Below are 13,958 nucleotides of genomic sequence, written 5' to 3'. Positions count from 1 at the left end.
TAAATGGGGGTCTCAAAAGAAACAACCCCCTGAAACATCTGTCTTTGGAATATTTGCCCAGGTTTCTTATTCTTTTAATTGACTGTGTTAATGGCAGTGTAGTGGCTATGAATCGTTTCTAGCTAAATATTAAAAAAGGCTTTGAGTGGAAGGATGGTTCCCTCGCCTCTCTGCACCTTGGCAGGATTCAAAGGGAGCAAGCTTTTGGCTCTCCCGGCTGAGCACGTTGAGGGATTACAGGCCCCAGGTTTGGGCACAAGTCCCATCCGGGACTGCGGTTCTTGGAGCTTCTGCAGCCCCAAGGGGTGGATGTGGCCAGACCGTGCCTGAGGGCTCTCCTTAGCTCACCACACCTTCGGAGCGCTGGGGCTCCTAGAGGCTGATGGGAGAAACTTTCATCCCCCAAATTGGGAGAGGTCACTGCCAGGACTGCACYTCATTTGCTGGGCCAGCTCCTCCCTTCAAGGGCGAAGCTGATGCTCCGAGGACTGCCAACGGCCGGCCCAGTGCGCGCTTCGGGCAATTTCTCTAAGCTGCTTCGCTTAGCCTGAGCCCGAGCCCAGCTGCTGAGCAGTGCTTGAGTCACTGCTTTGGGYGCACGTGCTGGTTTTCCTTCTCCTCTCCGTAAGCCATGTTTGGATGCGATTGAGCTGCTCTCCAGGGTTGCATTTGAGTACCTGATGCCTGCTGTGGTGGTGGTGGTTAAATTGGTTCTACTGGAAGGGAAGTTTACTGGTGCCAAGCTCCGCTCTGCTGGAGAGGAGCCTGGACAGCCGGGGGCCGGGCGGCCTGGTGGATGGTGGTATGTCAAGGGCGAGTGCTGCTTCCCGCCCTGCGTGTCCTCTCCGGCAAGGAGCTTCTCCGCGCTGCAAGGAGGAGAAGGGAGACTAGGCTGGGTGATGCCCAACTTGCTGCTTGGTGCATTGCGTGTCTTCGTAGCAGGTTTGAGGCTCCTCTTCCTCCATGCAGTATCTGCCCCCTCCTTGTCTTCTGAACCAGCCGTGGTTGCAGGGCATGGGAAACGTTTTGAATGTTCCTGCTGCAGCAGGAGCTGCTAGGCTGCTGCATTAATCCTGCCGGATTACGTTCTGGGGATTGCCGCAGAGTAACGCTTTCTGYTGGCCTCCTCCGCAAGGGCTGCGGCCGCGGGCCGAGTCTCCCCCGCGCTGCTACAGCCCCAAAATCCGCGGGGTGGAGGCGCGGGGCGGAGCTCGCCGACCGCAGCCTCGAACCCGCGGCCCCGCCGCTCTAGGGCGCCGCTCGCCCCCGCCGGCCGCCAGGGGGCGGCAGCGCCCCCCATCCCGCCCCCCCCCTCCCGCGCAGGCGCCGCTTCCGGCCTACGTGGGTCGCGCCCGCACATGGCCGCGGTGAGCGGGGCCGGGGGGTGTCGGGGCTGGGGGGGGGTCTGGTGTGCGGGGCCTGCCCGTTTCCCTATAGGGTGTCCTCTTCCCCCCCCATACGGGGTCCGTGCCTGGTTCCCCCCATAGTGGCTCCTTCTGCCCCCCCCGTGGGTACCTCTGCCTGGGGCCGGGGTCCCTTGGGGCCCCCCGCCCCCCCGATATTGCCCTGCCCGGGGCTAGTCCTGCTCCTCCTCACCCCAAAATGGGGGTCCCCCCTGCTGGCCCCCATGGGGTCCCCCCTGCGTGGGGCCGGGGAACCCTTTCACCTCCCCTTCCCCACTTTGGGGGTCCCAGGCTGGGGCGCCGTCGGCCCCTCCTGCCCCCCCCCAAAAAAAAACAGCGGGGACCCCGCGGGTGTCCTGAGCCCCTTGTCCTGCAGATCATGTCGCCGAGCGAGGAYGCGGAGCGGCTCCTGATCCAGTTCCGGGACGAGGCCGGGGAGCCCCTGGGCTCCCCCTTCGACGTCCCCATCGGCATCACCGCGGACAAGCTGCAGCTGGTCTGCAACGCTCTCCTGCAGAAGGTGAGGGGGCCTGGGGGGCCGCCCCGCACGCAGACCCTGCCCCGGCGCCGCGCCGAGCTCCTCTCGCCCCGCCGAGACCCCCGCGCCGGCGCTCCCGCCGCCTCTCTCCCGTAGGATGAGCCGGTGCCTTTGGCCTTCTACGTCCACGACGCCGAGATCGTCACCTCGCTGGAGAAGACCTTGGCGGGGCTGGCCCTGGAGACYGAGAAGGTGCTCGACATCATCTACCAGCCGCAGGCGGTGTTCAGGGTGCGGGCGGTGACGCGCTGCACCAGCTCCCTGGAGGGGCACACCGAGGCCGTCATCTCCGTGGCCTTCAGCCCCACCGGAAAGTAAGAGGCTCCGGCGGGGGGCACGGCGGGGGGAACCGGTGGCAGCTGCGGTCCCGCCTGGGGGGCACCGCACCGAGCCAGGCTCCTTCTCCCCGTGCAGGTACCTGGCGAGCGGCTCCGGAGACACCACCGTCCGCTTCTGGGACCTCAGCACGGAGACGCCGCAGTTCACGGCCAAAGGTGGGTGCGGGGTGTCCCGGGAGGGCGGCTCCTGCCCCACTGCCCGCGCAGGGGGGCGAACAGACCGAAACCGTGGGTGCCAGCTGAGCCATGAAGCCTGGGAGCGCAGCTTGGGGAGAGGAGCAGCTCCGTCTCCCTAACRAGGCGGAGAAACAGGGTCTGGGCAGGAGGAACGTGGCAGGTTTCCTCCCTCCTGCTGCCAGGCTGCCGCGTGCCCGGGCTGCCGCTCTCAGCTCACGCTGGCTCCTGCTCTCTGCCAGGTCACCGGCACTGGGTGCTCAGCATCGCCTGGTCGCCCRACGGCAAGAAGCTGGCCTCGGGCTGCAAGAACAGCCAGGTATGTGGCGGCTCCGTCTTCCCTTGCCAAGGGGCCAAACGCGCCGGCACAGACGGGCCGAAGGGGGATMTAGTGGGATCCACGGGAGTGCGCAGCGGCCTGGCCCAGGGGATCCTCTGCAGCCCTGTCCTGGGCTGAGATGAAACCTGGCAAAYGGGCTGCGGGGGATGAGGGCTTTGCCCCGCAGCCTTTAAAGAAGCCTTTCGAGGGGCCGCGTGCCGGCGCTGAGCTCTGCTGTCTGCCTTGCAGCCGCTTTCCCYTTTGCACGGGAAAGAGTCCAGGCTTTGGACGTGGTCCCTGGCACGCGGACGCGTCACGAGGGAGGTGTCTGGAGCGAGAAAGGGCATCGCCCGGCCAAGCCGGGGCCGCTGTTTGCGTGACCCAGACATGCAGCCTGTTCCCCAGCGCGGCAGGGCCAGGGCTCCCGCGCAGCCGCGGCCAAATTCCCCCTGGCAGGGTCGGCGCGGGCCGTGCCCCAGCCACCGGGCGAGCTGCGGTTGCTCGAGGCGCTTAGGGAATCGCCCGCGGAAGCAGGAGCGCTCACGGGCAAYGAAAAGAGAGGCAGGGCCTTGCTGAGCTGCGGCGGGGCGCTCGCTTCGGATGCGGCGCCCTGACCTTCGGGCGGCCCGGGAGCAGCAGGAGCGGCCGCGGCAGCGCTGCTGTCCTGCGCTCAGTCGCCGAAAAGCCGCTGTGATACAAGGCCCCAAGGGACCCGGGGCAGCTCTGCCCCGCTCTGGTGGCGTTTGGCTGTAACCTGGGGTGCTGCTTGTCCTCCGCTTCCCAGCTTCTCCCAGGTTCTCCAGTAGCAGATGACTAATGCCTTGGCTCTCCGGATGAACATTTATATATAGAGAGAAAAACCAGCAGAAAACCAGCATGTGTCCCACCCACAGAATCCGATAATAAGGAGCATTTAGYGCTCTCTGGCTTTCATCGCGCTCTGCAAACATTCCCAAACTCTCCGGCGCGAGGTGTCAGAGGCTCAGGCTGGCTTTCCGGAGACCTGGATCGGTTTTGAGACGAGACAGATATTTTTGTCGCAGCAGCATCGCAGGCAGAGYGGAGGGCGGTCGGGTCTCATGCTTTTGAGATGTCAGCTGATTGCTGCAGGGACCTGGAACGCCATCCAGCCCTCCCTTTCTCATCCTTGCTTCTGCCAATTCAAATCCYGGCACCGCGAGCCCGAGGACACCTCTCCTTTCTAAAAGGAGCTTGAATGTCCCTGGGATTCACATGATGCGCGGCCTCACGCGACCCTCTCGCTTCCTCTCTCGGTCAGATCTTTCTCTGGGATCCAGCCACGGGGAATCAGATCGGCCGGGTGCTCACCGGCCACTCCAAATGGATCACGTGGCTGTGCTGGGAGCCGCTCCACCTGTAAGTGACGGGCCAGCCTACGCCTTCCCCTTTACTTTTAAGGAAAAGAGCAGCTCGGCCTTCGGGGCCCCGTTGCTGCAGGCCTTCTCGTGTTACGGCGCGCAGAGGGAGGACAGCTGCCAGGTGTGCCAGGAGAAAAGCAGCTGGCGCRTGCACAGGAGACCCAGCTTCTCCCTACGGTCCTGGTGTGCTTGGGAACTTGCTGTGCCTCAGTTTCCCCCTCCGTATAAACAGGATACCTGCCTATGGAAAATGCTTCAGCACTGGACGAACGTTAGCCGTGCTCCTCCCCAGCGCTGAGCCGGGAACGGGAAAGCCCGTCCGCGTGGTGCCTGGGCTCGGCCCTGCCAAGCGCTCCCTTTCTGCCCTCCTGCATCGTGGTTGCCTCTGTCGTCCGTTTTATTTGTCGTGAGGGCTGATTAACCGTGCAGTCCCCTTATCCCTTTGATCAGCCAAAGCTCTGCCTGGGGGAGGTGGGCGGAGGGGGAAAGTTGTAGTTAATAATCCAAGACATTATAGGAATAAAAAAGGGCCCCTTCGGAGCAGAGCCCTGCAAATTGAATTCCCCAGTAGGAGTCTCCAGCTATTGCAAACAGTTAACTGAGTTAGCAAAAACTGATTACGAGGGAGGACCAGGAAATGGAGAGGAGGGAGAYGACCCTGCTAGTGCTCGGCCGCGGTGTCTCCGGCCAGCTGCGCTCCCTGCTCGGCTCCTGCRCAAAGCAGGAGCCAGGTCCTTCCTCGCCCTGGCGTTGCTCGGGCGCTGGCAGCGCGGCGGGTCGTGGTGCCGGTCATTAAYGAGCCTCCTGGCTGGCCTGGCACCGCTCTGTGCTGCTCAGCTTCGCTTCTCTTCTGAGGATGGTTTTGTCTCCACTGCGCTGTTCCTCGCTGTCACCTGCCTGCGACCAGCTGAAGGGAGACACAAGCTGGTGCAGCGGGAACGCCGCTCCTGGGAGCAGCGATGCCGCGGGGCGGTGGGTCTCTGTGACCCTCCCTGGCCTCTCTGATCTTAAGCCAAAAGAGCAAGTTGTCTTGTATTGACTTCTGGGCCCTTATATCCTCTGGGAATGAYATGGGGAAGGTCTTGGTGGAGGAGCTGCGCGTGCTCTGCGACCGCGTGTGGTCTTCTCTCCACCCAGAAACCCCGAGTGCCGCTACCTGGCGAGTGCCTCCAAGGACGGCAGCATCCGCATCTGGGACACGCTGATGGGCAGGTGTGACAAAATCCTCACAGGCCACACGCAGTCGGTGACGTGCGTGAAGTGGGGGGGAGATGGCCTGCTCTACTCCTCCTCCCAGGACAGAACCATCAAAGTCTGGAGGAGCCAGGACGTGAGTGAGATGGGCGGGCAGGCAGCCCGGGGGCCAGCAGCGGCGGCGGGGGCTGCTCGTGCCGCACTGGAGCGGCTGCATTTTCTCTCCCTGTCCGCTCCTCACAGCACGGATCGTGCCCTGGAAAATGTAGCTGCAGCCTTCATGCTGTATCCTCTAACCCCCTTGGAGCCTCTGTGCAAGCAAATGTTTTCATCCCTAAAAGCATAAAATGGGCTTAAAAGCTGGAAATGCCCCTAGAGTCACCTCTCCTGGTGGTTTCCTTGCAAGGCTCTACTGGAAGCCTGTCCCAGAGGTTCTGCAGTGTCATTTCTTCCCAGCCAGCATGACTGCAGGCCTGCTGCGCAGCTAGGAGGGCTTGGAAAGTTTTGGATGGTCCCGGTAGCACGATGGGTTTGGCGGGTCCCGTGCAGTCTGGCTCTGCCCTACCCATCCCTCTCTAAGCGGGTGGTTTTGTTTCCAGGGGGTCCTGTGCCGCACGTTGCAGGGCCACGCTCACTGGGTGAACACCATGGCTCTTAGCACCGACTACGTTCTCCGCACCGGGGCCTTCGAACCCGCCGAAGCCTCCATCAACCCACAGGACGTGAGCGGCTCCTGTAAGCGCACCACCTGCGTTGTAGGCTGGGGGAGGCGGTGGGAAGGGCAGGAGCTCTGGGGTGCAGCGAGGAGACCTGCTGTCTCCTCTTAGTGCTGCCACGAGCCAAAACCATCCTGAGAGCTGGGAGCAGGCCCTGGGCCAGTGTTGGCCACGCTGACAGCCACGGTCCTCCCTGCCCGTGCACAGAGTCCCGCAGCACAGGGATTGGGAAGGCCACCTTGTGCTCAAGGGCTTTTGCCCCCGGTGTGGTCCTCAGCAAAGGGGAAGCGGGTGAGCAGTTACAAATGCGTCTGCTTGGCCCACAGACCCTGGAGTAGAGGTGGCATCACAGGGTTGTAAAGTTTCCTTTCACCTAAGGATTTCAAATATCTCCTCTTCTCCCTCTCCCTTTCCCTCTTCCAGTGGCAGAACTGAAGGACAAGGCACAGCAGAGGTATGACCAAGTCAGGGTAAGTCCGCAAGGGGAAGTTTGCCCCTACTGCATTTTATTTTACTGATGGAAGCACTAAATGTGTGCAGTTGGCTGTTGACCCCAACACTGGGTATGCTTACACGAGCTCTCCAAGCCTGGCTTGTACAAGACTTAGGCTCTTTCATCCCTTTCTCAGGGCCAGGGGCCAGAAAGGCTCGTCTCAGGGTCGGATGATTTCACATTGTTTCTTTGGAGGCCAGCAGAAGACAAGAAGCCGCTGGAGAGGATGACAGGCCACCAGGCATTGATCAACCAAGTCCTCTTCTCGCCAGACACCCGGATAATAGCTAGTGCTTCCTTTGACAAGTCCATAAAGCTCTGGGATGGCAGGACAGGAAAGTGAGTTTTTTTGCCCCGTTACAGATGTGTACTGTAGGCTGACCCAGTTTAAACAGCAGCTGTGCAAGAGAACACCTTGTTCTGGGTGATGCAAATTCTTTCTTGCAGTTGCGAGGGGTGCAGTTGGTGTTTGGATGCCCCTGTAATCCAGGCTTTAACCTCCTGCTGGAGTATCCCTGAGCGCTCGGGGTAGCAGTCCTTCCTTTGTTCTGTGGTTGTAATTAGTAATCGGTGGTTTAGTGGCCTTTCTGAATCCTGCAGGAGTCCAGGCCTGTGTTTGCTCAGGTAGAGGGAGGAAGGACACATCTGTACCGTACAGCTGCAGTGTTGATAAGGGTTTCTCAGCGGAGGGGTCGATGTGAAGGGCTCGTCCTCTCGAAGGCTGTGAGCTCATCTCAGAGGGTTTCTAGACAGACCAAGTCACCAGCAGTCAATTGCCTTTTGTGTACAAAGCATGCGTGCTGGCTCGGGGTGTGCTGGGCGTCCCGTGACCTTGCTTGCTAGGAGCCAGAGAAGAAACATGAAGGCTGGGCGAGGACAGGTTGGAAGACACCCAGCTGCCCGCTCATCTAACAGCTTCTTGGTGCCTCCTTCGCGCCAGGTACCTCACGTCGCTGAGAGGACACGTCTCGGCGGTGTACCAGATCGCCTGGTCGGCAGACAGCCGCTTGCTGGTGAGCGGGAGCAGTGACAGCACGCTGAAGGTCTGGGACGCCAAGACGAAGAAACTGGCCATCGATCTCCCCGGCCATGCAGACGAGGTGAGACGTCTGGGCGAGCTGGGAGAGGCGGGAGTGACTCTTCCTGCGACAGCAGAAATAACTGGGTCTCCCTCTAATACTAGGTGTTTGCAACAGACTGGAGCCCGGACGGACAGAGGGTGGCAAGTGGAGGGAAAGATAAGTGTTTACGGATGTAAGTATCCCATGGTCTGTCCCTGGAAGAGCAGGATGTCGCGACTGCTCTGTGTGTCCTTCAAAGCCGCGGTTTCCTTGCAGAGGCCCTCACTGTCGGGGCATGATCTCTCCTTGCAGAGAGCACAGCGCTGGGCCAAACCCAGCCTGGAGACCTCCCTCAGTGCAGGACCTGTTGCTCCCCCCCCAGTAGATGACTAGAGAGCAGAGTCCCTCCAGCTGCGCAGCCAGGGCTGCAGTTGGGCTCTGATGTTTTGGCCCTCTTGCGCTGGGCTGGAGAGGGGCAGGACAGTTGTACGGCGGGTCAGACCTTCCTTTCTCACCTTGCTCTGCCTCCCCTCCCAGTCRTGCAGACAGACAGACAGCCACAGGCTCACGGGAATTTAACTGCGGCAGGCGAAAGAGCCTGCTCCGGCGTCTCCCGCTGTGCTGCTCCCCCATGGTACGTGCTGGGCTGCGCGGCAGCGCTGGCGCCGGACCGCGGGGACTCACGGCTCTTTCTGTTCGCAGATGGCGTAGGTAGGAGCAGTGACCAGAAGCCACCGGTCCTCAGCTGGCCCAGCCTTTGGCTCCGTCTGTCTGGGGAGATCTGGGGGCAATGGACGACAGAGGCCATCCTGAGCACGTCTCCTTGGACCCATCAGCTGCTCTCCCTCATGGATTCTTTCCTTCTATTTATTTAAGGAAATTTTAATTCCAGTTCTTACTAAGAGCTGCGCTTTGCAGGATGATTTCCTCTGAACATTACAGCAGGGATATCTCATCTGCCTCCATCTCAAGCTGCTTTTTATTGACATTTCTGCCTTGCAGTAGCCTGCCCCCTTTAAAGGGAAAAGCAAAGGCGGGGGCGGCTCATGCTCTTTGCCTTGGGAGGAATCCTGCAGGGAGGAAGGCTTTTGTGGGAACAGGCAGGGGTGTCCTTGCATGACCTTCAGAGGGGGCGAGAGGAAGGGGAAAACGCAGAACATCGTTGCGTTGCAGGCTTCTGCCTGGCTGCATGCCTGCGGCGAAGATCTGCCGAGAATAAGGGCTGGGGGCTTCTCGTTGCTCCAGGAGGGTTTTGCCTTTACGCTCGTCCCGTTCCTTACGGGCTGCACTGAGGGGTGCTGCGGTCAGCCGGCGATCCGCCACGTCCACAGGGACGAGAGCGCCCTGCTTTGCTCGTGCATTCAGGGCTGGGTGCAGCAGGCATGGACTTTGCACTGCCAGAGCTGCGCTGAGTTTTCAGGTCTCAGTGCTTCTTGGAGCTGGGGAAATGAGAGCATTTGTGTCTCTGCACAGGGATTTTTCCATTTCCCTTCCATCGGGGGAAGGAAGGGAGGGTTAGAAGGGGGAAGGATGGAGCAGGTGCTTTGAGCGTTGTGTCCCCTGGCCTGGGTTTGTGTTGGCAGCAAGGCTGGGACTGCCTCCGAGATCCTGTCACGGCAAATGGCAAAACTTCCATTGCACACACCTGGCTCCTTCTGGAATTTTCAAGCATGTTTTCTTGCCCAGTGGGTGAGAGGGATCCATGCTCGTGGTTAAAACACTGCTTTTAATATTTGTAAGCTTGCTTATAAGTCTTTTTTTATTATTTTATTATTATTTTTTTTTAGTCAATACAGGCTTCCAACAGTCATGAAGCAAATATACCAGGGTTTAGTGTTTATTTCCAGGATGGTTAGAAAACAGTGGAAATCAAAATGTGCTTAATAAGGAGTAGAGATTGTATGGCCGGGTTTAGTTGCAGCAAATTAGTATGAGGACCGAAACATTCTCCATAGCCCTCGTACTGCGGTTGATGCTCAGTGGCTAATTCAGCTCAAACTGGGCGGTTGGCTCTCRGATGTTTCCTAGCTGCAGAAGATAACATTTTAGGACTTTGTTCCTGCTGGCAGGATTGCTGTGGAGCACAAAGAGGGGATGGCGCGGGAAGGATGTTAATGGCTATTTGCTTGTCTGCTCTTCAAACAGTCACGTGAGCAAAAGCCTGGAACAACGAGTTACATCTCTGATGTGGCTGAGAACACAAATTATTGTCCCTTTTGTTGGTGGTGGTGGTATCTTTTTCCGCCAGCCGGATCAGCTGGCTCTGTCTTTGTGGGATCTTTTGGGAAGAACTCAATGTCCTGTACCTGCTCTTTCGTTCGGGTGGTTTTGGGGGGCTGTGAACGCTGTGTCGGGTCCATTTGCATAGGCTTTGCCTAAACAAAGGCTTTTGCAATTCGCTGCGGCGAATGTCACGAATGTCACGGCAGAGGGCGGTTCAAAGCTGTAGTGGTACGTGTGCCCCGCAGGCGGCCGTGCCCTGGGAAGCAGAGGCGTGCGGAAGCGTGCCGGCGGAGCGGCTGCGACGGACCTCCAGCCGAAGCCAGGCCGCTAAGCCGTTTCCTGGGCTGTGCGTAAGGGAAGCTCGTGCACCCTCCCGAGCTCGGCTCCGTCCCCTGGTTTGGCTCGGGGAGAGCAGCAGCCCACGGCTTTTCCCACTGGGAGAGGGGCCGGTCTCTGCTTGCTCTCCCGAAGGGCTGCCCGGGGGTGCCGTGCCCCCGTGAACATTTCCTTGTCCGCCGATCTCCAAAGTGAAGCAGCTGCCGTGCCCCAGCCCTGCTCCTCGCCTGGGTAAGCTGCCGCCGTCCCCGTAGTACTAGGCATTGAATAGAGGCTGATTAAAACTCGGCTTCCTAAGACTGGACCGCAAAGCTTTTCCAAAGCAAAATGCAAATTCTTGAACAAAGAGGTGGCCTGGAAGTAAGTTTGCACCAAAACAAGCTGCCCCAGCCTTCTTCTTTCTTTGACCTGACAGCAGGTAGATTTTGAGCCCTGCTACGTGATGACTTTGCGCATAGACCAAATTGTATTTTCCTATCTAAGCAGCTGCTACTATTTTTATCATTCATACAGTACCAGCCTTCATGCATATTAAGTTCTGGCTCTTTTCCATCTGTATTCCTCAGCAATCCGCTGCCGCTCCTCCCGGCCACATTGGATGCGTGCAGCAGAGCCGGGGCCTCGCTCTGCAGCCTCCTCGCCGCTCGGGAAGCAGCGGCCGCGCTTCGCTTCGGAGGCAGCTGCCTTTTTGGCAGGAAGCAAATAGGAGCACTTGATCTCCCTTGCTCTCCTGGCGGCCTGAGCTTTAATTAGCTGATCGGAATTGCGTTTGCAGCTTTGGGTGGAAGGTTTTATTAATGTGCACGATATTGCCACTTTTTATTAAAATACAAATCTAGAAGGTGAGCTTGAGTTTTCTGTTTGCCTGGTACCTTTTCCAGTAACCGTACTGCTACCCTTACAAAAAGGCATGTACGGAAATATTCAGACTTCTCAAAAGCTGTGTGATACAAAGCTCGGTATATGCTGCTGTTTTAGTCCAGTATTACCCAACTTATCCATTACGAGTACTGCACAGGTATGCCTACGACGTGGGCGTTACTTTTTGTTGATAATTTTAAGTACATCCAGCTGATACGGTGCTCCTCCCGAAACGCTCCCTGACACTTTTCCCTGTAAAAGCTGTGATACCTCAAGTCGTGCCACCGTTAATTTTGTTATTACGAACGCCTGTCCCGAGTGGTGTGAGGACAGTGATGACCAGGACGGGGAAGTACGCCAGCGCGCCGAGTGAAGTTCGGCGCTCTCGGTTGCCCTCCTGGGTGTAATGTGAGGGAAGAGGACGGCGAGAGCATCCGCAGTGAAATAGGCTGTCGTGTACAGCGAGGAGGCTGCGGTGGGATGGTGACAGGCTCCTGTCCCATCTAGATGAGCAGGGCCGTAACATCCTCCTGGGAATTGCTGCCAGGGCTGCGCGAGGCAGCTCTGCTCGTCGCTGCAGAAGGGCTTGCGAAGGGGCTTCGGCGCTGCGCTGCCCGGGCCCGGCCTCCTTGGAGCCCCAYGCTCACCTGCTACCCGACTTGTCTGATCTCCTGAGTGTTTTCCCAGCTATCCAGCTTCCTTGTGGCTTATTGCCTGGGGAGAGACTAGGAAAAAAAATGTTTTGATGAACAGAAAGAAATTCCTCATCTTAATTATTCTGCATGAGCATCAGGAAGAGCAGTCTTCTCTCCACCTTGCACCAGGTCAGCTGGGGCACCGTTTGGGGCGGTTTCTGCCTCGGAAACAACTGCATTTTGGTGGCATGGTAGCAAAGTGTTTGTGAAGACCAATAGCGTTTTCAAGGATGAAAGATGGCTGGAAACTCGAACGCTGACGTCGGTGTCCCAAGGAGCTGCTGCCAGACGAACGGACGCTTCCCCTGTGTACTTAGACGGACAACCGAGAAGGTGCTAATTTCTTCCCAGGTCTGTAGCTCCTGCGATCGCGAGTCCTGGCTTACAGCTGAGGAACTAATTTGGCTGAACCACCATCCGGCCAAGGAAATTCCTGCAGCRTCTTTCTCTCTTCAAAAGGGACCCGTCTGTGCGTTTTTTAGCATCCCTAAAACGCAGCTTGTGGCACAGGCTTTGGGTTGAGGGTACGTGCYGATGCCGAGAGAATTAACACTGAGCGTGAAAGTCAGCGGATGGGAATAAGCAGCCCGTTCTCCYGGGGAAAATATTTCCTGAATCGGAATATTTAACACATTATGACTTGTGGGCTTTTTCCTGGYTTTAAAGGGCCACTGTGAATACATGCTGGAAAGAGCTTGCAACACCTTAATTTCTGATTAACTTGAAATATTTTTACATCTCATTTATTCTTTCCACGGTGTTCTTCTAAGCCACTGAAATTATTGGGTTGGCTTTGCTTTCTCAGCTTTGTATGTTAAACTGGGGCTATGTAGGATTTTTTGGAGGGAGGCTCAAAACTTCAGAAAATAAAGGGGGGGGAGATAGGCTTTTTTTTTTTTTTAGGTTCTTTGGTTCTCTGATWCAAAGTAGATTTCTTAGGATTTCCCGGATGCCCCCATAGGATGCACACACAGCTTAAAACGTCCTTCATAAAGCTGCTAATATCTCTYGCTGAACTTCTTTTTTTTGTCCAGGTGCGTTGCCTTTGGAGCAGCCTTTAGCTGCGAAGGTTTTGACGTGGCGCACGCAGCTATTAGCAYGTGGCTTCGAGCTGCAGTAAGTCAACAGAGATAAGTGAAGAATAAGGAGAGAAGCGGCTGCCTAACTCTCTGCTCGGTCGCTGTTTCGGTCCGCCGGCACCGCAAGCAGAGCAGCAAAGCGCAGGCAGTGCTGCCCCGTCCCCGTCCCCGTCTGCAAGCCGTCCACCAAACGCCTTCCTGCAGGCGTGCAGCGGGGTTAATCATTACTGCGGGGGGAGGCAGTGACCGGAGCGCTGGAGGCATCCGGGGATATTGAGGAGGCCTGACACGGCTTGGCGCAYGTGAAACAGGGACGCCGAGGCGGTGCGATGGAAAATGCGGGCGGAGAAAGGAAGTGAAAGGGAGCAGTGAGGAGGGGAAAGCCAAGGCAGGGAGCCTAAGGCCAAAGGCTCCATGTGACTGCAGTGTGGGGTGCGTGGGGTTTTTTTTTGGATGCACACGTGTGTTGCTGGAAACGTCCCCCCGCTGATGTGGAAGTGCTGGGGACAGAGGCTGTAAATTAAAGGGCTCATTCGGTCTGTAAGGAGAGTGAGCCACGAGCAACTCGGACCGCACATCCTTCAGCACTTGGCGTGYGCGTTCCTCCATCACCTCTCCCTTCGCTGACATTCCTCCTGCTAGGCCTGACGTACGGCCCGGGGAAGGGGAATGGCTCCGGAGGCCTGGCACCCCGGGGAGCGGGAATGGCTCTGGAGGTCTGGCACCCCTGGGAATGGCTCCGGAGGCCCAGAGGTCCCTGGAGAGTGGGAATGGCTCCAGGGGCCTGGCATGCCCAGGAGCGCGAATGGCTCCAGAGGCCTCGCATCCCTGGGAGCAGGAATGGCTCCGGAGGCCCGATGGTCTGTGGGGAGCAGGAATGGCTCCGGAGGCCTGGCACACCCAGGAGCAGGAATGGCTCTGGAGGCCCGATGGTTCCTGGGGAGCAGGAATGGCTCCGGAGGCCCGGCACCCCCAGGAGCGGGAATGGCTCCAGAGGCCCGGTGGTCCCTGGGGGAGCGGGAATGGCTCCGGAGGCCTGGCACCCCTGGGAGCAGGAATGGCTCTGGAGGCCCGATGGTTCCTGGGGAGCGGGAATGGCTCTGGAGGCCTGAAGGCCCCCGGGTGCGCGGGGCCCCGGCCGGGCCAGGC

The 13,958-nt window shown here is 58.6% G+C and overlaps 2 protein-coding genes across 5 annotated transcripts in view; both read left to right on the top strand.

Annotated features, from left to right (window-relative positions):
- Window positions 1-1,331: 1,331 nt before the first annotated feature.
- NLE1 (notchless homolog 1) lies at window positions 1,332-11,176 on the top strand. 4 transcript variants are annotated; one of them, XR_003251822.1, is made up of 14 exons: window positions 1,332-1,367; window positions 1,780-1,923; window positions 2,038-2,255; window positions 2,356-2,435; window positions 2,696-2,772; window positions 4,052-4,149; window positions 5,289-5,481; window positions 5,945-6,080; window positions 6,485-6,531; window positions 6,691-6,893; window positions 7,495-7,654; window positions 7,738-7,808; window positions 8,318-10,405; window positions 10,741-11,176. XR_003251822.1 is itself a non-coding variant. In XM_026055187.1 (13 exons), exons 1-13 carry the CDS (start codon window positions 1,359-1,361, stop codon window positions 8,328-8,330), a joined length of 1,449 nt encoding a protein of 482 aa, XP_025910972.1. In that variant the 5' UTR covers window positions 1,332-1,358; the 3' UTR covers window positions 8,331-11,176. The 4 variants fall into 4 exon arrangements, 3 of the variants coding, with proteins under 3 accessions (XP_025910972.1, XP_025910974.1, XP_025910973.1); XM_026055187.1 differs by having other exon boundaries at window positions 8,318-11,176; XM_026055189.1 differs by lacking the exons at window positions 1,332-1,367; window positions 1,780-1,923; window positions 2,038-2,255; window positions 2,356-2,435 and having other exon boundaries at window positions 2,702-2,772; window positions 5,289-5,363; window positions 8,318-11,176.
- A 2,617-nt stretch (window positions 11,177-13,793) lies between these two features.
- Window positions 13,794-13,958, top strand: part of ULK2 (unc-51 like autophagy activating kinase 2) — a 44,738-nt gene continuing 44,573 nt past the window's right edge. Inside the window, exon 1 of the mRNA XM_026055213.1 lies at window positions 13,794-13,931. Coding sequence (XP_025910998.1) covers window positions 13,794-13,931 — 138 coding nt within the window. The remainder of the gene's footprint in view (window positions 13,932-13,958) is intronic.

Source organism: Apteryx rowi, unplaced genomic scaffold, assembly GCF_003343035.1.
Source record: "Apteryx rowi isolate R43461 unplaced genomic scaffold, aptRow1 scaffold_99, whole genome shotgun sequence".
Classification (NCBI taxonomy): Eukaryota; Metazoa; Chordata; class Aves; order Apterygiformes; family Apterygidae; genus Apteryx; species Apteryx rowi.
This window is presented reverse-complemented; position numbering and strand designations above follow the sequence as displayed.